This window comes from Tamandua tetradactyla, chromosome 8 (genome assembly GCF_023851605.1).
Source record: "Tamandua tetradactyla isolate mTamTet1 chromosome 8, mTamTet1.pri, whole genome shotgun sequence".
NCBI lineage: Eukaryota > Metazoa > Chordata > Mammalia > Pilosa > Myrmecophagidae > Tamandua > Tamandua tetradactyla.
The window spans coordinates 27,047,038-27,066,716 of NC_135334.1; the positions used below are offsets into that span (position 1 = coordinate 27,047,038).

Consider the following 19,679-nt stretch of genomic DNA (forward strand, 5'->3'; position numbering starts at 1 on the left):
AAAGCCATACTCTAATACTAATCCAATCTTATGGAGGCAGCTGTTTCTTTTGAACCCTATTGAGTATTGGGACTTGATTAGATTGTCTCCACGGAGATGTGACTCTACCCATTCCAGGTGGGTCTTGATTAGTTTACTGAATTCCTTTAAAATATTTTGGAGAAAGCTTCTGAATGATAAGATAGCCACGAGAAGTACCAGAGTCCATGCAGCCAGAGACGCTTGGAGATGAAGAAGGGATACGTCCCCGGGGAGCTTCATGAAACAAGAAGCCTGGAGAGAAAGCCAGCAGACATCGCCATATTTGCCATGTGCCTTTCCAATTAAGAGAGAAACTCTGAACTTTACTGGTCTTTCTTGAGTGAAGGTAACCTCTCGTTGGTGCCTTAATCTGGACATTTTTATAGATTTGCTTTAATTGGGACATTTTCTTGGCCTTGGAACTGTAAACTTGCAACTTAATAAATTCCCCCCTTTTAAAAGCCATTCCATTTCTGGTATATTGCATTCCAGCAGCTAGCAAACTAGAGCACAAAGGTAGGCTTTAAAGCAGAACACAACATGAAAAGATTAAATTCATGAGAATTTCCTCCAAGTACAGCTCATAGGAGGTACAGAGGGGACTCCTAGCCAAGATCAATTCTGCAGGGATCCTGGCAGTTGAAGAAAGACCTCTACTGAGAACTCAAGATTAGGTGACACCACTTCCTTGCATATTTTATCAGTTGAAAGATCATGTCTCCCCCACTAAAGCATAAAATTTTTAGTATGTCTTAGTTGCATTCAATGAGAGTTTCCCACAAATAGGAAAAACAAATCAAAAATGCAGTTCATATTGGATGAAAAATATAGCAGTTTATTCCTTCATAAGAAATATACTTTTACATCTATTAAATGTATGCCAATTCTTTATCGCTGTCATTCCAAGTTGTGAATGTATCTCACTGACTCAGCCACGTAGCTGGGGAGAGAGTCTCTATGTTTCAGTGCTTCGTGTTTGCTATCATTTTCTCCTGTTGATTCTTGAGTTGCCATTGTGATGCCTTAGCTCATTTTTCTCTTCTTGCCCATCGCTCTGTCATTTTACTTGTAACAATAATGTTAAAAATTTTTTCTCTAACATCTTATGGGGCTGGCTGGGAGAATTTGTCATTCAGACCTAAAGAACACAATGTCAAAAAAGAATTTGAGACCAACTAGAATCTTTTTTTGTCAAAGGAAACAAATTTCTCAATGCCAGCTGGTGAACATAATTGGTTCTCTGGTGGCATTATTCACAGCTTTTCCCTCTGTGTATTTCTTTTTTTCAGATACCTTCCATCTTGCTTGTTAAAAGCAAAGGATATTTCAGAGAATTGGAATTCATTAGTCTTCCTAACAGAGGGAGTCTATTTAGATCTAAATTGGTGGTTAGCAAATATACAGATAATTCCCCCACATTCTTATTTATCTTTCCCAGTTCCAGAGACTATAGAAACAGATGCCTCAACGTCTGGCTGGGAGGCTCTAGTCAATGGACTGGAATACAAAGGTATCTGGGATTCGGAATTGACAAAACTCAATAGAAACAAATTGAAACTCTCCACTGTTGAGTAGATTATCTCTATAATCAGATTTCCCTAAGGTACTCATAATACCCAGAAATTCTAAGACAAGACTGTAGTCTTTTATATAAACAAAACAGGAGGCAACACATTATAACAGAAGTGAGGTGCAGGGGTGAAAACTGGGCTGAATGCTCTTCATTCCAAACAAAAGTTGCCAGCAGTTCAGCTGCTGGCACATGCATCCAACAAGTTACCTCATCACACTGGAAGTGTCCTTCCGTGCGCAGAATCTATAAGTGATTTTATCCAGTCCTTCAAATCTGTCCTGCCTCTAGGACTAACTTAAGGCTTAGTCCACCTAAATGTAATAGAGACATTTTCAAAGCATATTCAGAGTAGCCATGACATTCATAAAGACAACATTAGAATTGCTACTAATATATTTTAATTAATTAACTATTTAAGTATCTATTCTTATCTTTGAGGTGAGATATACTATTCTGCATATTGGGGGGAAGACAAAAATGAGTATGACAGCCCTTCCCTCAAGAAGGTTATACTAAATTATGGAATATGACATTTTAACAAATAACTATGTGCCTTAATAAATATACAGCTGCCAGCTGCAGGAATTGAGGGAAATATCTTAAAGGAGCTAAAAGGTGAAGGATTGATATTATTTTGCAGTTGGAAATGAAAAGGAAGATATTGAATGGAGGAAATAGAGCAAATGGTTTAGAGGCAAGAAAAAGCAAGGGGCTCAGGTTGATTGGAGTATAGAGTACATGCAGAAAGTAAGGTTAAGAATGTAGGTACAGATAAGAAAACTAGCAGGTAGGTACTTTAGTTTCAAGAGGCTGCTCAAAGAAGATGGTGCCATGAAATGGGTTGGCTTTTTTATATTGCATTGGGCAGGCACCGGGAACCAAACCCAGGTCTCCAGCAATGCAGGCGAGAACTCTGCCTCTGAACCACCGAGGCCTGCCCTGGGTTGGCTTTAAACAATGGGAATTTATTAGCCTACAGTTTGAGGCTATGATAATGTCCAAATCAGGGCATCACCAAGGCTGTGCTTTCTTCCCAAAGGCCAGCTGCCCACAATCCTCTCGGCTCCTCTGCCACATGGCAAAGCACATGGCAGCATCTGCTGGCCTCCTCCCTCTTCTGTGTTTCATTGATTTCAGGTTCTTGCTTCCATGGGGCTCTCTCTCTCTATTCATTTTGTTTGTAAAAGACTCCAATGAGAGGATTGAGACCCATCCTGAATAAGGTTAACACCTTAACTGAAGTTGCCTCATCACAAGATCCTACCTACAATGGGTTTGTACATACAGGAATGGATTAAATTTAAAAACATGGTTCAAACCACCACAAATGGAATACAACAATTTTCCAGATTTCTCAAGGAAAGATGGCCATACCCAATTAATTGATGTGTCTAACATATTCTAGTAAAATGTGTGATTATATATGAGCATAAGCAGTAAGGGGAAAAAAATTCTTGAAAAAATAATGGTGTTTCCTTCATCCATCATAAGGATTCTGATTATATTTTTTTATTAGGGTGGGAAGAAAGAGTTAGATACAAATTTTCAGTTTAATACAGTTGCTCAAAGGCAAAATATTAATATAAAGATGTGACTGCTTTTCTATATTTATCTCCAAATAAGCCTTCAAAGGAAAGCTTGAGCAACTCTACTTTATTCTAAGCAATATGAAATCAGAAAGTAGAAGGATGATGAGAGACTTGAAAAGTAGTCTTAATCCCTTATTCAAGGTTAATTATACCCCTGCCCCAGGGTTTCATAGAGTGTGGTTCATATCCATGTCCTTGTTCAAATCATGCTGTTCGCTCTGGACAATGTCTGGTAAACAATACAGTCATAAAAATCCACTAACAACTAAATGGCAAGGAGGATATCTCTTTTAACCTGGGAAAGAAACAATCCCATGAAACTAGGTCTCCAAAGTTCTAGTTCAATATCCCATTACAAAAAAGATTCAAAGGACTTTTCTAATGAAATTTTGTAGAAAACTAGCCCTTTTCAGGTGGGATGGGCTATTATCTGGCATTTAATTAAATAATATTTTCTAGGATCTGAGATCTAGTACTTCTACTAGTGTGAGTAGGTAAATAAAGCTGAGAAAAGTTGTACTGAGTGCTAAAGGAGAGGGGAGGCAATATTTGTACTATTTAAATATTCCTGTATTCTAGGAAACAGTTGAGTGGGGTTGATCTAAGCCCACTAAGTGGAAGAAAGTTATGTTAAAATAACTTGAATCAGACAAAAAATAGTTTAAACCCTGTTATAACATATCACTTATATAAGTTTCAAAATTTGTTTCTTCACCAGTGTAATGCTTAATTCTTAGTAAAAAAAAAATCAGTGATTCTATAAGACATAGTACTGCCTTATAATATCAATAGGAAAAACACTTCCATTAAAATAAATTAAAGAAGAATCATTGAATTATTTTTACAAAGTAAATTAAATAACAAAATTGTATTTGGGGTATGTTTTAGTTAAGCTGTAGGAATGCAATATACCAGAAATGGAATGGCTTTTAAAAGGAGAATTTATTAAGTTGCAAGTTTATAGTTCTAAGGCCATAGAAATGTCCAAACTAAAGCATACAGGAAAAGATACCTTAATTTCAAAGAAAGGGCCGATGAAGTTTGGGGTTTCTCTCTCAGCTGGAAGGCCTTAGTGACCAATGCTAGCTTTTTCTTTTCATAAGTCTTCCCCAGGGGCATTTTCCTTCTGCATCTCCTAAGGTCTCTGGCTGTGTGAACTTTACTGGCTCTAAAGCTTTTTCCAAAATTATTCCCTCTTAAAGGACTCCAGTAAGTAACCCCATCTTGAATGGGTGGAGACACATCTCCATGGAAATAAACTAATCAAAAGGTACCATCCACAACTGAGTGGGTCACCTCTCCATGGAAACAATCAAAAAGATCCCAACTAGCAATACTGAAAAAGGATTAAAGAAAATGGCTTTTCTGGGGTCCACAGGTTATATGTATGTAAATGTAAAATTGAAGGCAAAAGTAGAACAAAAAGTAAATGGAATTTTATTATTGTAAGCTTAGTACACTTTATGTGAAGTGTCATATTACTTCTAAGTACATTGTAATATGTTAATGATGAATGTTGAAATTTCTAAACCAACCTCTAATAATTTAACACAAAGAGGGATAGCTAAAAAGCCAACAGGGGACCCGAAATGGAATATTAATTTTTTAATTAGCCTTAACTAAGGCAGGATAAGAGAAACAGAGGAACAAAAAACAGCTTGGACAACTAGAAAATCAATAGCAAGATGATAATTGGTAACCAAATGCGTAGATTAGTCAGACAGGTTAAAACAGCAAGACCCTAGAATGTAACAGCAATAAAAAGGAATGAACTACTGATGCGCACAGCAGTGTGGATGAATCTTAAGGGAATTACGCTGAATGAAAAAAGCCAATCTCTCAGGCTGTATATATGTATGATTCCATTTTTATAATATTCTTGAAAAATAACATAATTAGTCTAGTAATAAACAAATGGTGTTGCAATAATGGGATACTCAATGGAAAAAAAAATGAAATGTGACCACCGCCATACAGCAAAAAAAAAAAAGATCAAAGAGAGAAAGAGTTTATTACAGCCATACTCGTTTGTTAAATCCCATTTTCTGTTATACCTCCTCCTTCTACTTTAATCCTTCTCCCAATCTATGGGGATCTTTGAACATGATTTTTTAAACATCTTGATTCCATGTAACTCATATTTCTAAATTATTTCCTTCTTACAATGTTAGTTGGTGGCATGCTTTGCCTTAATATTTTACCTCATTTCCACTGCTACAATGAATCTAGCACAGTTTCCTTACCAGTTCAACTAGAATCTCAAGAATATAAAGTCTCCTGGGCCCCTGCATAAAAACAGATAGTTTTTAAAGGGTAACAGGCATAGTAAAGGGTAGGATGAGCCTCACCACATCCAACACAGCATGGACGAACAGATCCAGGTAGACAGTGGTGGCCTTCGCCCAATTGTGAACTGGCCTGACATCCTTGTGATATTTCTGTAATAGCTGCTTGGTGAGACGATGGAGAGCAGAATTCCTGGGATGAGCTGTGTTTGTGGCTAGGATTCCTGGAAAGGAAAATTATCACAGTGAGGATGACAATAAGAACTTAGCATCTTAAGGAGATTTTAGACTGCTCAGGATTTGGTGGCTCGTGGTATAACATAGTTTTCAGCTCACCCCAAATGGCCTAAGTTTGCAGCTAACTAGAGGGACTCTTTGGCAGACACCTATTTAAAGTAGACCTGTGTGCCCAGTAAAAATGTCTCATTTTCCCCCCTAACTTTTGCTTTGAAATAAGTACAGAATAGTTGGAAGAATAACATAAAATCCATTCAGAGAACTCCAATATATCCCTCCCACCCCCAACCCTGGATGATCCACTTCACCAGTTTTAACATTCTACTACATTTGCTATATCATTTTATCTATCTGTCTAACTATCAATCCGCCTTCACTTGTTTTTTAAATAAAGTTTTATTGAAATATATCCACACTCATTCATTTACTGATTGTCTCTGCTTTTCTGCTACAAAGACAGAGTTGCACAAATGCCACTGAGACCACCTGGCCTGCAAAGCCCAACATTTTTTATAGTCTGGCCCTTTGCAGAAAAAGCTAATCAAATCTTTGAATTACAGAATTCCCTTCTCCTGGATTCTAAACTTATATTTTCAACTATCTCAGGACCTCTACAATGATAACGTGAACTTCCCACAAAGCTCCATTCTCACAATTCATACATGTGACCAGAAGGTTTTTCTCTGTGTATGAGATGCTAAATGAAACAATACATGATCCCTAAATAATCTAAATAGTAATTTCCATAGTGGTTTGTACATTGCCTTTTTTTTAACTTTTTATTTTTAATAATTTCAAACTTATAAGGCAGATGCAAAAAATAATACAAACTCCATACAGAGAATTCCAACATACCAGCCACCAGACACCTAGATCCACCAATCTTAACATTTTGCCACTTTTGCTGCACCATTCTATCATCTATCGTCTTTCTATCTATCTACCATCTATCATCTATCTATTCTAAGAGAGTTAACGTTGACATAAAGCTTACAGTCCGTATTTCAATATTTACTTTATTTTATTTTATTTTGAGCCTTTTCTCCTCCATCCTTAGGCCCATCCAGTATCACATATTACATTTAATTGTCATTTTCTCTTTAATTTTTTCCCCCTCTTTCTTTCTCCTTCTTCCCTTCCTTCCTTTCTTCCTTTTTCTCTTAATTGTGGAAACTTATATACAACATAAATCTTCCCATCCCAACCCTCTCAAACATACCATTCAGTGGGATTAATTACATTCACAATGTTACAGTACCCACACTACCATCCAGTACAATAACTTTCCTTTCACCTTAAACAGAAACCCATATTCATTTGCATTGTCCCTGCCCCATAACTCTGGTAACCCTTACTCTATTTTCTGTCTCTATGATTCTGCATATTCTCTGATATTTTCTTTGTGGTTACCATGGGGCTTAAATTTAATATCCTAAATCGAATACAATCTCATTGCTTTGATGCCAACTTCAATAGCACACATAAACTATGTTCCTATACCTTTGTGTCCTCCCACCTTCATGTAGCTCTTGTCACAAATTACGTATTTTTACAGCATGAGTCCAAATCTATTGATTTATTAGCACACTTCATGCATTTGCCTTTGAGGCCCTGTAGGAAGTGAAAGTTGGAGTGACAAATAAAAAATACAATAGTACTGGTATTTATATTTACCCATGTCATTATTTTACTGGAAATCGCTATCTCTTTATGTGGTTCCAGTCAATTGTCTATTGCCCTTCCCTTTCAACCCAGAACTTCCTCTAGCATTTCTTACAGAGCTGATACAGTGGTGACTCGGTTCCTCAGCCCCTGTTCTTCTGGGAATGTCTTAATTCTTTTTGAAGGAGTTTTGCCTGATACTGAGTTCTTGGTTGGAAATTTTCTGATCTCAGCACATTAAATATATCTTCCCATTGCCACTCCCCCCACCTCCATGGTTTCTGATGAGAAATTGGCACTCAATCTTATTGAGGTTGGCCTGTATGTGACAGGTTCCTCTCTCCTATGCCCTCCAGAATTCTCTCTTCATCTTTGGTACCCAACAGTCCAATTACAACATGGCGCTATGCGGGTCTACGTGGGTCCATCCTGTCTGGAGCTTGTCAAGCTCCACGTGCATACTCGTGTCCTTCACTAAACTTGTGACGCCTTCAGTCATTATTTCTCTAAACATTCTCTCTTACCTTTACCCTTTTCTCCTTCTGAGAGTCCCGCAGTGCATAGAATGGTATGCCTGAAGGTGTCCCACAGGTTCCTCAAAGCTCTGTTCACTTTTCCTCATTCTTTCCTCTTTCTGCCCCTCAGACTGGATTATTTCAATTGCTCCAGTCTGCTGGTGAACTCCTCTAGGAAATTTTAAATTTCTGTTATTGTGGTTTTCAGCTCTGTTTGGTTCCTTTTCATAATTTTCATCACTCTAGTGATATTCTTTTTGTGTTCATCTGTCATTTTCCTGATTTCCTGTAGATCTTCATTCATGTTTTCCTTCAGCTCTTTGAGCATATGTAGGACCATTTTTTTAAAGTCTTTTTCTGGGATGTCCCAGGTCTGATCCTCTACATTGATGGTTTCTAATGCTTTAATCTTCTTTGCTTAGGGATCACTTCTTGTTTCTCTGCATGTTTTGTAACCTTTTGTCAAAACCTGGTTTTGATATGTTAATATGTTATTCCTGGAATTTAAACTCTGAAGTTTCTGTTCCTTAAACTTGTATCAAGCAAATGTTTTGATAGAGCTTTCCTTGAATGCCAAGAGCTAAAGAAATCACATTTTAAAGATAAATAAATCAACCCCCATTTCTAAGGATGCAAACTGTACCTATAATTCCATTTTGGCAGAAAACATACATTTTGGAGACAGAATCCTTTCTTTATTCCTCTATCATTCCCTCCTGGCACACATGGAAGAATCTCACCTACACACTTGACAAAAACTTCACTTCTTCCTTGGGTTTCACTTTTTATTTTTCCGTTCGTAATTTGGCAATTACATAGAAAAACCAAACAAAAACATGGGCAATACAGTGAGCCCAAAGATCTGTGTGTTTTTTAAATTAACAAGATATTTGAGATTCCAATTCATGCTTTTCTCCTCAAAAGTCTCTTTTCTCACTCTGTCTGCCTTTAAATAAAATTCACTTGTCAGAAAATTAGATCTTTGTTTTTGGAAAATTCTCTCTGGGTCCAGGGAACAACCATTTCCTATGACCCAGGGATGTTGATTGGTAAAAGTGCTGTGATTGGTATTGAGGTATGAGAGACCAGCAGAAAGGAAGCAAAAGAAATGAGCACCAACAATTGGAAGTGACAAATTTGTGAGGGCTTCCTCTGAATTGCGAAAAGATATTTTGTTCACAAGCTCTGCCATCCCTTAGGGAGCTCAAAGCTTCACTAAGTCATTGGACTGAAGCAAATTGCACACCTCCTGCCACAGTGCGTGAGTGAAATCTAATCGGTGGTGTCCTGTGCATGAATTCGCCTGGGCTCTCCGTGGTTTTGATGGTTATTTTGATGAGCTGCTGAAGGTAAGAGGGATCCAGCAGGAAACTGTAAATGAGATACCTTCTCCCTATGCGACAATGCTGTTTATACCCATTTCTTTATGAATGATGTCATGTCACTTGTCACCACAGGCAGCAATTTCTATGATTTATCGATGTCAGTGTGACCAAAATGTTAACAACAATGCTGGAAGTGCAATTCCAGACACACTGTGGGCAGTAGAATCTTTACTTTCATTATCACCAAGACTCGGAATTTAATGAGCATTTTAACTCCCTAACTATTCATCCAAGAAGACGCCTAAAGTGGTATCAGCCATTCGGGTGTGCAGGCCTAGGGTGGGTGGTTTACATCAGGCATCATTTTTAGAGCCTTTTTGGACTATGACTGTCAAAAAGTGTGCTGTGAATTTCTTTACCTGAGATCATTTCTTGCTGATGTACCCCAGGAGAGGGAAGTCAGGAGCACAGAGCAAAGCGGGTCCTGTGCTTCTCCTGCTAACTTTGCTTTGGGCAACTTCCCTTTTACCTCGCTTGGAAGCCCCCAATTCAAGTCTCAGTTGGGGAAACTCTGAAATGTGCATGTTTCAATGCGGGGAACTACCTGAGATAGAGTTAAAACATAATTCTGAGAAGTGAATGTGCATTCTCTATATGCTCTGTCCATAATGACTCAAATTCCTCTCTGCTATCTTTTCTAGGAAACAATCCATAGGTTCCTTATGGATAAATACATATTTTCTAGAATGTGTTGAAGTCTTTGGGTAAAAAGAGATAGTTCTGGGAGCTACACCTAGGAACAAAAGAGAAAACAAGGAATGATGGGAGAAAAATAATAAACAAATGGAAGCATGCCTAAATAAACCAAAAGCAGAGAGAGTTATTTGTTTAAAATGGGAAGAAATAATAAATTACATTTCTACTGTGAATGCAAATCTGCCTGAGGAGAAAGACCAATTACAACAGAGATATTAAGGATTTAAGTGACCATTAATTAACAGTAAATTATGCCCCTTGAAAGCTAATGTGACATCTACACAAGCACTAAATGACTCACAGTTCAGCAATGTTTCAACAGACACTGATGGAAGCTATCAACAGGCCCAGAAAAGATTTCTTGCTAACACTGCCTCCTTGAATGCTAATAATCAGCTTCAAAGAAAACACTTGCAAGATTTCTGGAAAATAGAAAATATTAAGGATGGAGCTATGCAGCACTTTTAGGTGGAAAGACTTTTTTTTTAAGATGAAAATGCAATAGAATTGCCCCCTTTGTTTTCCTCGTTTTAATGAGTTACTCTCTCACAAACCTATCAATGAATTTGGAGCACTTTGATGAAAAAAACTATACTTTTTTTTTTAGTGAGTGTGCTAGCTTCAGGATCATACATAGATCTAAGAGATTTTTGAGAAAACAGAGGTGCATGGTAAAAATACTTAAGACTAACTGAATAGTTACCGTATGCCAAGTACTAGACTAAGCCCTTTACATGAATTATCTCATTTAATTTTCCCAACAGCCTTAGGAGACGGGCACTGTACAACTCCAAGAGTGGTGCACTATTATTACAGATGGGAGACTAGCTGCTTAGTGAAGTGAGTACTTATTGCCTACACTCAAACAACTTGCGAGTGATGGGGCTCGAATTTAAACACAACTGATTTGTGTGTGTGTGTTTGTGTGTGTGTGTGTGTGTGTGTGGTGTGAATTGCATGTTTCCTAATTTATACATGTTCTTGGTCTTGATACTCATTCCTGTGAATGAGAGCTCATTGTAAATGTGATCTCTTGAAGATGTTATTTTAGCTAAGCTGTGGCCCAACTAAATGCAGTTGACCTTCATACATATTCTTGGAGTCCTTTATAAGCAGAAGAAATTCAGAAATAAAGAAATTCATGGGGTGGAGCCAGAAGCCAGAAGTCAAGAGATAGCAGAGGACATGTAACAGGAAAGTCAAAGATCCGGGGATTGCTGGTCAGCCAAAATACCAACAGCCCAGGAAGAAGCAAGGCTTCCAGCCTCTGAAACTGTGAGCCAATAAATTCCTATTGTTTAAGCCAAAACCAGTGTGTGGTATTCATGATCACAGCTTACCAAAAATAATACAATGTATCATTTCAAGTTAAAAATAGCTTACATTTGAATTTCCCCTTACAACTTCACAATGCCGTCTGTGGTAGTTTGAATTATGTACCCCTACAAACACATATTATTGATCTTAATTTACCTCCCCATGAGTGTGAACACACCGTAAATGCGGCCTTCTGAAGATGTTATTTTTAATTAAGGTGTGGCAAACTGAACTGGAGCATTATAAAGAGAACCTGGAAGTCAAAGAAGTGAAAGGAAAGGAGAGGACATCACCACGTGATGGGAGGCAGACATACAAGCTTCCAAGGATTACTGACAGCCAGCCCCAGAATGCTACAGTCTTGGGGGAGAGAGTAAGCCTTGCTGATTCCTTGATTTTTTTCTTGCCTCAAAACTGTGAGCCAATAAATCCCCATTGTTTGAGCCAACCCATTGTATGATATTTGTGATAGCAGCTCTGGCTGACTAAGATACTATCTTATTTCATCTTCATGAATATCCAAAATAAACACTACACTTTTTTGAAAACTGAATAAGAGATTAGTTGCCCAAGGTCACATGATTGGTGAATGGTGGTGTGGGGACTAAATTGTTCTCCTAATCCAAGCTACCTTCTACCCCAGCGTACTGTGGCAGCAGCCATGTATTGGTGGTAGATGCAGTGCTCTTATATTTACAAATTGACTTGATGCTAATCTGATAAAATTCCAAAGGACAGATTTTTTTTTGGCAGTAGGATTTACAGCTAAATGCTGATTACTAGATGCTATTAAAACAGTTTTTCTTCACCTTTAGGAGAAAATCAACCATAATACAAAACATTAGAAAGAGATCTCATTAAGAAGGATTTCTGCTGTTTTCTTACTTTCATTTTCCTATTTTATCTTACTTAGTTTAATGTTCACAATTATTTTCTGCTAAGAAACCCATTTGGAATTTAATGAAATTTCCCATTTTCATTTTCATGATTAAGATATAATATTACTCTTTAAGGTCAGCATCCAAGATTTTTATGCTTTAATGATAAGTGGCTATTTTTTTTCTCTACTCAATAAAACACCATTTCCAAAGCTTCTTGGCTGCCAAATTCCTTACTCATCTCCTTAATTGACTCATTTCACTTCCAGCTGCATTTTAAAATTTGAAAACTCAGATATGAGCTCTAGAAGAGCCCTCAAGGAAGTAGGATGTGGGGAGCACCAGCATAAACATAAATTCTTGATTTGTACACATTTACCAACAAAGATTCAATTGTATCCTAACTAAAATGATTTGCTTCAGTACAGTTAATACTGGTGTAAAGAAGGATTTTATAAAACTTAACAGTAGCTAACTTTTCTTATGTAAAGAAGGATTTTATAAAGAAAAGAGTTATGGGCCCCATCAGGCTAAAACAACCCGGGACTTCCCAGGGGCGGTTATCTGCTGCCTTTGTTATGCAAGGTTTTCTGCTGCCTTGGTTATGCAAGGTTGTAACTGCCAGAGAAAGTTTATCTAAGAATGCAACTGAGAAGGTTGAGTAAGGGAATTTTGCACGAGACAGCTGCTTCTTGCAAGAAGCAGCTCCCATGACTCATGCGCGAAAAATGTTTGTTATCTGCTTCTTGCAAAATGTTCGTTATCTACTTCCTGCATAAAGCAGAACCTGTAACTAATGTTCAACCCTCAAACCCCACACCCTTATCCTGGCCCTCAAAAGGCTTCCCAAAACCCAGGTTTGGGGCTCTCTGTTCCTGCGTGTTCAGTGAGCCCCACGCATGTGTGGTAAATAAACCCCTTGCGTGTTGCATGAGAGAACGTCTCTTGGAGTCTTCCTTTGCGTGGCAAAGCTCTCGAATTCTCGAACTCTTACACTGGCAGTATAGTTCCAGAAATTTAGAAGAAAATATAAATTTCTGAAGTATTTCCAAGGGGAATTTTAAACTCCAAACTTGCAAGCTTATAGGATTGGTCTTTAGAAATACACTCATCCCCTGTATTGACATTGTAGGGATTGCTGTAAAGCCTCTAACACTAAAATTATATCCTGTGGCTATTATGTATTCAGGAGACTCATCCTCTGGGCTTCTAGAAGCTTATAATGAAGCCATGACTGTTTAGAATAATAAAAAATATATAATGTAATGTAAAAAGCAAATCTAAAAAAGAATTCCCCAAACTCTCGACGGGAATGGCTTCAAAGAGATCTTGACTTCTAAAGAAACAGATATTCCTTGAAAACTTTGAACATTTCAGAGGTTATTTTGGCTATATATAGAAAGTCCCGTGGTGGGACCCTGGATGTATGAGTATCTGGAATTGCAGGAACAAAATCATCAACAAGTCATTTGTCTCCATGTAGTTTCACAGAACTGGCATTTTACAGCAGATGAATAAAAACGAATACTCGTGAAGGCACAGTGTATAAAAATACTGTCCCTAGCTTCGAAGGTTAATACTCAACACCAAGGAAAATCATTCAGAGGACTTACCTGAGGCAGTCACCAGGATGAGGGACCACAGAGGAGCCATCACACTTGCCAGTGTTCCCAAGAACGTCCCAAAGCGGAAGAAAGCAAAGCTGCCTATTAGATGGAATGCCACCCAATTTTTCTGAAAAGCATTCCTCTGTCACCCTGCGTGTGCACCCATCCAGTTTGTGCTCTCCTTGCCAGTGCTGTTTTATAAATGCAATATGGGACCAAAGGCAGTAACAGCACCTCGGAAATGTTTTGGAATTAATGCCATTGGAATACCCTTAACTTCTCCATTTGGTTCTGCCCCAGGATCAGATGATGGCTGACATTTCAATTTCCCTGACAGGAGATAGCTAAGTGAATAATGTAATCTAAGAGGAGCCCCTGAGGAGAGGAAATTCCACACTAATATGATTTCTTTTACAGCCTTTACCTAAGGCAATGCTCTTGCTGACATTCAGGACACTAATTTCATTAATAATTGAGATTCAAATAGCTGTTCTAAATCAGACTTATGCAGTAGCATCTTCAGCATTTGACAGTGGTTATTGGACTCTTGAATTACCCAGAGCTAATGGAAACCTGGTATTGTCTAAGGAAGAACAACTGTTAACAACACAATGGGAGAAGTGCTTTCCATTTTTCCTAAGCCCCTTTGATTAAAAGAAACATTAATTTTTGATAAATTGTTCTTAAATTTTCACTGCCCACAATTTAGAAAGTAACTAGCTAAGAGGGAATGCTCCTAGACTTATTGAAGATGACAGCTATTAAACTTATATAAAAGTTTATATATTTAAAAAGTTGTTCATTTTTTGATTGAGTATCCATTCACTCTTCATTATTAAGGAAAAAGAGGTATCATTCTGTACAATAATTCTGTGTTCCGTTGGTAGACCCCTACATGCGCTAGAAACAAAAACTAACATTCATACCTTTTCCAACATCTGCCTGCTTTTTATTATTAATGGAATTGTAGAGGCACAGGTTTGAGGTAAGTTTTTACAGAATAAATTGAGGGAGGAAATGTTTATTTCCAATTCCTGTTCTTATTCAGTCTCTCTGCTCAGAACCCATGAAGCTCTCCTCCTAATTTTTATACTGATAAAATATAGCCTAATTCATTGCCTACTGTTAGTGAAGGGAGTTAGGAGCATGCAAAGGGAGAAAACTGGAAATGTAGCATGTGGTGTTGAGTTGGTTTTGGAAGATCCCATGTGAATTCATGGTTTTCAATATATGTAGCTATATATAGAAACAAATACAAATATAAATGTTTTTACGTACATATTATGTGATACTCCAATAGCAATGAGTATATTTAATGCCCAGATCTTGTTTTCTAAATACTGGATTCACCTAACAGGAAGAAATGGAGAAATGACTGGCTCCAGGGCTGAAGCAGGGCAAGCTTAAGAAGCACCTAGAGCCATGAATACTCAGCTGATTTGTCTGTTTTCTTCTATTTCCATGACTTTATCTACTGCCTCACCTTGATTTATAAGCAAAACCTGGGAAACCTACAAAAATAAGTGTTTTGCGGTTTATCTAGGAATGATATAGAAAATATTGCTGTTACTTTTGGTGAGGAAAATCAACTTTGTACAGTTTATTTCAAACTAAATAAATGTAAATTTTGTTTTAAAAAAAAAAGAAGTGGTAGACCATTTTGTTCCAGAAAAAAGATTGCTAAAATAATGATGGAGATATGATTAAAAAAACAAAAAGACATAGAAGCTAACTTGATTATATTGAGATTATGTAAAAGACTGTCCTTGTTTGTAAGAACAGCACTCCAAGCGTTCAAGGGTGAAGGGGCATTGTGTCAGCAATTTACTTGTGAATGATTGGGGGAAAGAGTTCTTTTTACTATTCCTCCAATTTTGCTGTAAGCTTGAAAGAATTACAGAATTAAAAAAAAAATTAATGTAACTTAATGGAGGAAATTTGACCCAAAGTTATAGAAAGTTCATTTGAGAAATACCCTTTATAGAGGGTGAGTAGATAAATGAGGCTTCAAGAGAAGACCTCACAAACGCTTGAGCTGGCCCTTGAAGTCCCAGCATTTCCCATAAATTCTCTGAATTGTCAGCTACTGTGAACTACAATAAGAGAAATGCAAGCTGCAGGCAGGATATCCCTGTAGGTAGCACCAAGAGGAAGGAAACACAGAAGCTTCCCTTTATGCAGAGATTTAACTGAGAGGGGATTGATATGGTATTCTTGCCACGCATTTTAGTGAGCCAAGACTCTAGATGAGACCTTCTGGGACATGCTTGCCCTCCCTTATCTTCGGGCTTTTTCATACGCCTGTCTATTACTGGAAGGCCATTGCTAATGATGTGTAATACAGATAACATTATGACCTTCATTATCTAATTTAACAACAGTCTGGTGATCCGCCCATTGCAGCTCTTTATAGGCTGATGAATTCTGCCAGTAGATGGGAATGGATTTGTGGGAGTGACTTGTCTTCAAAGTAATTTATAAAGATACTTCTTGATGGTTTCTTGATCATCCCTCTCTGTCCTATCCGATGGCTCAGATCTTCCTTTTTCTAACCTCACTATCTTGTTTGTTTACTCGGTACTTTCAGATTTGGTATTGCTCCCTCATCTTTAATTTTTCATGGAAACTGTTCTCACTCTTCTGAAACATAACACTTCTCATCTGGACCGAGAAAGAGTACTCACAATCTTTCTCATCATTCATTAGTCAAAAATTTCACTCCCCTTAGACGTCTCTTTAGGAAGGACAAAGATGAGAATGAGCCCCTTTCAGCCTTTCAAGCAGATCAGTATATTTAAATCAAGTATTGAATGGGGTTGGGCATTCAGGCTCCTTAAGTAATATCACTGGGACAAAAGAAACAAACAACCTGAAGTGGAATCTGCCATTCTCTGATATCAGTTCAGGCCAGGGTTATCATTGAGAGGCCTAGAAACATATTTTTTTCAGAAGCTCCCCCTCCCCATTCCCATGAACCTTTGCACTCCGCTTCTCCATTATTTCCAAGTAAGATTTGACACCTCTTTGGTCGACCAATGTCTTTTGGAAGAAGCAGGAGAAGAGGGTTTATTATGCAAACATAATAAGAAAGTGTTTATTATGCAAACAGCAACTGAGTTATGTGTCCTTTAAGACTACTAAATAGTTTTTAATTACTGCTATATCAGTAAATCCCATAAATATGCAAATGCAATTAGTTCACAAAATAGGCCTTAAATATCTTTATTCCTCTCCAACAAAGTTCTTTGAAGTTAATCACTAACTCTCTTTGTTCATTCCCTTGGCAGTCATACTAAAATTGACAAGAATTTTGACAGATGTACATATTCAGGGGGGAACCAATTTTCTGAGCATCTCTGGTCAGGCTGGAGAAGAGGAACTGACAAGGACACTGTAGGCAAACTCAAACATTTCATGAATCCTGTATGAAATTTCTTTCTTTTTTTTTTTTTTTACATGGGCAGGCACCGGGAATCGAACCCGGGTCCTCCGGCATGGCAGGCTGAGCCACCGTGGCCCGCCCTGAAATTTCTTTTACTCCATAGCACTGAACTCTGAAAATAAATATCAAGATAAACACTAGCATACTACTTCAAGTCCAAAGTTACAGTCAACATTTGATTTTCCTCTGGCTCAGAATTTCGTTTTTAATTACAATGCACATTTTCTGGTTCTTAAAAAAAACCACACAAACGAATAGAGTCCCCCATGACTCTGGCCCTCAGTGTTCATTTCTGCAGGAAGTCAGAGAGCCTAGGTGTTCTTGGAGTCAAACTCACTCATTTTGCCTCTCACTCCATCACTTGCTGGGTGCTCATGGCCTTAGCCAAATTGTTTAGTATTTCTAAGCCTTCATTTTTCACATTTATACAAAGGATATCCCTGGTGGTTGTTGTTTTGATTATTGGTTTTGTATTAGTTTTCTATGGCTGTGTAACATTACCACAAGCTTAATAACTTAACTATCACTCATTAAAAAATTTTTTAATCACTCGATTATTAGTTCACAGTTCATTCAGTAGGTCTGAAATGGAGGCACAGCAGTGCTGATTCTCTGCTCAAGTTCCCTCAAGGCTGAAATCAAGGCGGTATGCTGTAGCTGACTGCTACTGCATCAGAAGAGTCAACTATGCACATCCATTCCCAAATCTGCATTCGGTACCTTCAGGATGGGAGCTTGAAAGCAGTCCCGAAGGTAGTATTCCCCTCATGAGGTCAGCAAACATTACATTTTAGGGGTTCTCCCAACAAGTAGTTATTAAACATCTACTAGCACACCATGGCCCCTCCCGCCATCTCACAGGGCCTTTACCTATTACAGCAGTAATTCAAGTGTATTATGAGTGTTTGCTTTTCTACCTCTTCTAGAGTTCTGTGAATTCCTTGAAGGTAGAGGACAGTGTCTTGTGCATCTATGTCTTTCCAGTACAAAGCTTGGCACCTGGTAAGTGCTCATTCAGTGTTTGACAAGGAAGGAAGAAAGAGAGGGAAGGATTTACAAATAGGCAGAAGAGATTTTTGTCTTACGACACCAAGAGGGGAAAGCTTTTTCACAGTCATATCCAATAGGCTATCCTCTCTCCGTCCATCCCGTGAAGGATGGGTGAGAATGAAGACTTGGTTTCAGAGCAAGATTGCTTTTATTTGGTTTGCTCCAGAAGAGGCTGACAAAAAGATATGCATGAGATACAGATGCAGGCAGATACCCTGTGATTCTCTCAGAGGATGCCTTCAAGGTGAGGGATCTTGACAGCCCCCCAGAGAGAGATGCCCCAGGTTAAAGAGCATAGAACTGTGGGCTTGCTGCTGCTGTTTAGGCTCCCAATTCCATCAGGTCCATGAAACTGCTTAGACAACAATGCAAGGCAAATAGTCTAACTCAGTAAACCATGTCACCCATGTCTGTGCAGATTTGGGACCTTGAAAGTGTTGCTGACACTCGGGAACGTCCTCTGATCAGTGGCTTACCTTAGGACCCAAGACTTTTTCATTATACCCACTGTGGAGATTCCTGTGAAGAGGCCTGGATGTGGGTAACCACAGCTGGCAGTAAGGTATTACAGCTTGAGTCTAAATTCCAGGATATTTCAATCTTTGCAGTGGACTCAGGACTGAGCAAGTTCTTTGATCTCTTAGAGCTTGTTTCACTTGCTCACCCATTCACTGTGTGGGGCATTGTGGTAGGCACTGGGGATACAAAGATAGAAAGCGCAAAGAACTTGAGGTGGAGATAATATACAAGAAACACTTAGGGATAAATGAGATAACTGCCAATGGATGTAGGTATTGGGAGAAATGGAGGTAAATATAAAGAGCACAGTCTTGGATTGGGGGTAAGATTTTCACAAATGTCAATTGAGGAGATTACAGAGAGAGGGGTGCTTTCAACAGAAGAAATAGCATATGAAAAGGCTGGATGTGGGCAGGCCATGGTGGCTCAGCAGGCAGGAATGCTTGCCTGCGATGCCAGAGGACCCGGGTTCGATTCCTGGTGCCTGCCCATGTAAAATAAATAAATAAAAATAAAAATAAAATAAAAAAAGAAAAGGCTGGATGTTGGGATAAGGAAACTTGGTACCTTCCAGGGGGTTGCATGCCTCATCTTATAAAATGCGGGCAGATAATTCCATGCTCACATGATCTGAGTGGATTAACAAGTTGACGGCACAAAGTGTTGAGGCAGAATAGAATAGGAAACTGAAATATTGTAAATGTCCGTATAAGTGCTGTTATTACAAAGCTGTCTCCAAATGGCCTGCAGCAATTATTCTGAAATGCACAACAGCTGTATTTGTCCCCTTTCTGCCATTGCTGAAATTTACACTGTCATTGCTCCAGGAGGAAGGCTTGGCACTAATAATAGGCTGGTTGACTATGGCTGGAGTGTGACAGACCTCTAGTTAGAGCTCTTAAA

General features: G+C 38.3%; 1 protein-coding gene across 1 annotated transcript in view; it reads right to left on the bottom strand.

Annotated features, from left to right (window-relative positions):
* HTR3B (5-hydroxytryptamine receptor 3B) overlaps positions 1 to 16,468 on the bottom strand; it is a 31,204-nt gene extending 14,736 nt beyond the window's left edge. Inside the window, exons 1-3 of the mRNA XM_077114694.1 lie at positions 16,450 to 16,468; positions 13,772 to 13,864; positions 5,532 to 5,692 (exon numbers count right to left, since the gene is read on the bottom strand). Coding sequence (XP_076970809.1) covers positions 5,532 to 5,692; positions 13,772 to 13,864; positions 16,450 to 16,468 — 273 coding nt within the window. The remainder of the gene's footprint in view (positions 1 to 5,531; positions 5,693 to 13,771; positions 13,865 to 16,449) is intronic.
* Positions 16,469 to 19,679: the final 3,211 nt, after the last annotated feature.